The sequence below is a fragment of the Pristis pectinata genome, chromosome 6 (genome assembly GCF_009764475.1).
Source record: "Pristis pectinata isolate sPriPec2 chromosome 6, sPriPec2.1.pri, whole genome shotgun sequence".
Taxonomy (NCBI): Eukaryota; Metazoa; Chordata; class Chondrichthyes; order Rhinopristiformes; family Pristidae; genus Pristis; species Pristis pectinata.
The window spans coordinates 87,021,569-87,026,583 of NC_067410.1; the positions used below are offsets into that span (position 1 = coordinate 87,021,569).

At 42.7% G+C, this 5,015-nt stretch overlaps 1 protein-coding gene across 1 annotated transcript; it reads right to left on the reverse strand.

The window, feature by feature from the left end:
- Positions 1 to 790: 790 nt before the first annotated feature.
- Positions 791 to 1,966, reverse strand: LOC127571877 (transmembrane epididymal protein 1-like). Its single transcript, XM_052018622.1, has one exon. It carries the CDS (start codon positions 1,700 to 1,702, stop codon positions 791 to 793), a length of 912 nt encoding a protein of 303 aa, XP_051874582.1. The 5' UTR covers positions 1,703 to 1,966.
- Positions 1,967 to 5,015: the final 3,049 nt, after the last annotated feature.

A 5,015-nucleotide genomic window follows, 5' to 3' on the forward strand; every position in this document is an offset into this window, starting at 1 on the left:
CAGCCAAGCAGTGACAAGGTGTGCTACTTTCTACCTCTTATCAAGAGATGGACATTTGGCATTGGTATCTTTTCATTGTTCTCCTATTTCAGTTATCGTCTGGGTCAGGAAAAAGGTCAACTTTTAAATCGAGCTACACCATCAACTCCTCTTGGGTGGCAATACAAAAGGGGCCAAGGGAAAGTGAGATATTCACAACATACCCCAATATATTTGGAAGAGAAAGGGAATGGGTAAGAAATTATCAAAAGAAAACTATTCCCATTCATGGACTTGATGCATTGCACAACATTGGGAAAGGCCATTAAATCTAGATGATTGAAATCATTAAATGTTAACCAATAGTTCGGTTAGCCACTAAAGTTCTTGTTGAATATTCAGTCTAAAGTGAGCCATTATACTTGCTAGGCAATACTTACACATCTTCAAACATAACTTTCCTCCAACAAGTGTTCAAATATTTGAAGTCAATTGACATTTTAAAACCGCGTGAGAAATAAAAGGTAAAATGTTCAATATTTTTTTCCAAGTTTATGGAGTTCTTACCTGCCTGTCCTATGATTAAATTAGAGAACATTTTAAAATAAGATACAAACTCGTATTTCTATATATAAAAGCTGTAGTTCAAAGTCGGGGAGTGGGGGAGGTATAGAGGGTAGGAGGAGGTGAAATTTAACTTAAAAGGAGGATACTTGTACAACGGGTGGCAGATCCGCTCTGATCCCGTTGCACCAAACCACCTCTATCCCCCACCCACCAACCACCGAAGTTGAATTTCTTTCTGAGGGGTTTAAGGGTCACATTCTTGGAGTAGGTGCGTTTCCTCCTCGGCTGCCCTCAGTTTATCATATTCTGCTCGGGGAACTGCACCATCGGCCCGCGTCAGGTTAAAGACGAACATTTCTTTGGTCCCGTTTCCTCCAGGGCGGGAGCGCCAGCTGAGCCAGCACGCAGTGAGCAAGAAGAAAGCCAGGAGAAGAAGTATGTTCAGTGCAATATGCCAGCAGAAGAAATTAGTGACGAACATCAGATTGGCTATATCATCGGCCTTCCAGGGTTTGCCTGTGAATGGTTTGTAAAGAATGAAAGCGGCGTGCAGGAGCCAAGTTCCCTGGATCATCACCAGGCACGTCTTGGTGAACCACAGGATGGGGTCATTGGGTCTCCACAGTTCGACAGTGAGGACGAGGCAAACCAAGAAGCAGACGAAGAGAAGCAACGCATGCACCGAATTTTCCACCTGTTGTTTGCCGTGCATGTGGTTGTAAAGGAGAAGAGCTTCTATGTAAAAGGCAATTGCGATGGCAATGCTTTCAAACAGGAATAAGCGTCTGGGCAGGCAAGCCTGGCTAATGACGTCCACCCAGCCACTGAGAGCGAAATAGGCGTACATAGTGACATGCTGCCACTCGTTGGGGTGGATGAATGGGTAGTCTGGCTTCTCTTTGTTGAAAAGAATCATCTTATAGACTCCGGGAGGATAAAAGAACTCTGCCATAACCGCTAACGTACCGTACACGATCTTCATCACCCCTTCAACAGGAATCCGCTTCACGCAGCCCCTGAGTCCAGCCGTCCGAGGGGGAGATACCAGCGGGATCTTCTCGCCTCTAAGCACCAGCAGAGAAAACTTGAAGGCGTAAAGAATGCCGAAGGAAACGAACGCCAGTCCGGGCGAGATGTGACCAATAAATGTGCCCATGCTGCTGCTCGAGTGCTGTTCCCTGAGTGAAGAAACCCTTCAGCGGTGAACCTGTCAAACCACCTAGCTGGTTGGGAATGTCAGGTTGTTTTTTGTTTGAGACCTAATTTCCTGGGAACGCCTTTTACGCCGCCCCGTGGTGGACACCTGTCGTATTTCAATCCGCGAATTTTAGCGGGCGATGAAGTTCCATTTGTTTTTGGAGTGGGGAGTTGGCTTCTTTCAGCGTGGAATAAATGACACTTTGCAACGGCAGACCTTGCACGTTCGGACGACGCGTTAAAGGGACGCGGTGTGCAAGATCGCAAGACAAGCGCTCTTTCACAATTCAGCAAGGAACTACTCTGCTCGGCGACCTGGCTAACAATTATCTGACAATCCACGTTTCATGAAGGGCATTTCGGCGGTGCAAGACTTTTTTTCTTAATAATTTCCTCTATTTTAGGACCGCCAAAATTTGTAACGCCCATAGAACCACCCACTGGCATCAGGCTTCTGTTTTTAAAAAGATTTCTCAGAGGTGACTGTGAAGGACTTTCCATCCCAGCACCATCACATCCTCCCACCACCATTCCTTGCAAAAGAAAGTCTTTATCCATAAAAAGGCGACGAATTTCCTTATACTTCCAAATCAGAAAGTTGTAAGTTCAAATTTACGTCCTCATACTCCCGACTGATATTACAATACGGTCCTGTGGTAAACTTGGCTGCACTTTTAAAGCTGCTATCCTTTAGAATAAAGGCTCCTTTGGGTTGAAGGCTCTGTCTTCTCTCCCTTGGAATTATTCCAAGAAGAGCAGGAGAGTTGCCGAGTTACCATCTGTGTCTTAACTAGTACAAGTTAAATTGGTTGTCTAATCATATATTTATTTTTGTTTATGAGGTCTTGTGCACAAAAGTCTGCAGCATTTCTTTACATTGCAAATACTGCGAAGAGTGAGACTTCCCGAGGTTGTAAGAAGTATTATATAAATTGAAGTTTTTTTTCAATGGTCACTGGAAGGATAAAAACAGCTCCTTATCACTCTCCACGTCAAAATGCTTTTTTCAACATAGTTTGGTGTTTAGTGAAGGCAGAAAAAAAACCTTTCCTTTCTTAATTCAGTTCTCAACTCAGATTCACATTATTGATTCTACCCAATAGATTTTCTAATTCTTCATTGAGTATACATACTCTAAAATATAAAAAAAAAGTTTGTTGAACTAATTGCCCTTGCTCCTCCACCAGCTAAAAAAATGAATAAGTATAGGTTGTGGATTACAAAGTTATGTCAATCAGAGAGAGTGCAGGTTTGTTCAAAACATCTCAATGAAGCTTGGGGTTTCAGCAGATTATCACACAATTGCAGACGGGTTGCAGTGCATAATGGGGGGGGGGGGCGCATTGTGATAGTTCACTACAAAGTCAATTGTAAAAGATGCCAATGTTTAATAATTGTTTGATGGTATCTAAACTATAGGATGTTTTATTATGTTGGAACATACTTGGATAATTGTTTTGATTGCATATTTTAATTACTTTTCCAGTATTTATTTTTAGCTTCACATTCCTTTTCCCGAGCATACATACACACATAACAGATGTCTTAGTTTTTGGATTAAACTCCAGTAACAACCACAAAAATAATCTGCACTCAAAATATGTAATTTCACAGAAACAAGGAAAAATTTAAAACATTTTTCTTTTTGCTCCCCTCAACAGTTTTCCCATTTTGTCATAGGGTTCATGTATGAGGCAAGGATTTATGTTAAGTCTTTGTAAATATTACTTAACAGCATTTCACCTGGAGGTGCACGTCAATAGCCCATGGAGACAGTGTTGATGTTATTTCCTTGTCCCTCCCTGGTGCAGTATTTCTCTGTGTTTGCTAAACATTGAAGTAATTAACCAGCTGGAAATCAATACTCATTGGATTTCCAATGGAAAATGAACAATTTACTGGCCTCTGCCAACGCAAGCAGAGTTAAGGTGATAAACCCACTATGGGTAAGGTGCTGAAATGTGGGCTTTTCCCAGAATTTCATGGTTCTGTGTTTTACAGTAGTCAAGCTTTCTGATCCAGAGACAATAAAGAAACAACAGGAAATATCCAGTTCAGGGTGTTGTATGACATGGAGAGATACTTGGAGATGGTATTTTTCTAATGTACGTACCATCATTATTCTCTTTGGTTTATTGGTTTATTATTGTCACTTGTATCGAGGTACAGTGAAAAGCTTGTCCTACAAACTGATCATACAGGTCAATTCATTACACAGTGCAGTTACGTTGAGTTAGTACAGAGTGCATTGATGTAGTACAGGTAAAAACAATAACAGTACAGAGTAAAGTGTCACAGCTACAGAGAAAGTGCAGTGCAATAAGGTGCAAGGTCACAACAAGGTAGATTATGAGGTCATAGTCCATCTCATTGTATAAGGGAACCGTTCAATAGTCTTATCACAGTGGGGAAGAAGCCATCCTTAAGTCTGGTGGTACGTGCCCTCAGGCTCCTGTATCTTCTACCCGATGGAAGAGGAGAGAAGAGAGAATGTCCCGGGTGGGTGGGAGCTTTGATTATGCTGGCTGCTTCACCAAGACAACGAGAGGTAAAGACAGAGTCCAAGGATGGGAGGCTGGTGTCCGTGATGCGCTGGGCTGTGTCCACAACTCTCTGCAGCTTCTTGCGGTCCTGGGCAGAGCAGTTGCTGTACCAAGCCGTGATACATCCAGATAGGATGCTTTCTATGGTGCATCAGTAAAAGTTGGTGAGAGTCAAAGGGGACAAACCAAATTTCTTTAGCCTCCTGAGGAAGTTGAGACACTGGTGAGCTTTCTTGGCCATGGCATCTACGTGATTTGACCAGGACAGGCTGTTGGTGATGTTCACTCCCAGGAACTTGAAGCTGTCAATCCTCTCAACCTCAGCACCATTGATGTAGACAAGTGCATGTACACTGCCCCCTTTCCTGAAGTCAATGACCAGCTCTTTTGTTTTGTGGACATTGAGGGAAAGGTTGTTGTCATGACACCATTCCACTAAGTTCTCTATCTCCTTCCTGTACTCCGACTCATCACTGTTTGAGATACGGCCTACAACGGCTGCAGGTTTTTGATTACTTAATTTGCCTCCCAAGGTTCTCAGGACCTCAGCTTTTCATAATTGAGTTAGATGAATGAATAGACAGTTCTACATCAAGAATATTATGTTTAGCCATGAATAAATTGTGTGTATCAGACTAGGAGGGTAAAAGGGGAAAGATTGCTTGTGTGTCATGACTGTAGAGGAGGCTTGACCCAAAAGCAGAGCAGTGGAGATGACTTAGCAATGAA

Excerpts from the sequence above, each read along its gene's own strand:
- LOC127571877 (XM_052018622.1), bottom strand. The coding sequence starts at position 1,702 with ATGGGCACATTTATTGGTCACATCTCGCCCGGACTGGCGTTCGTTTCC.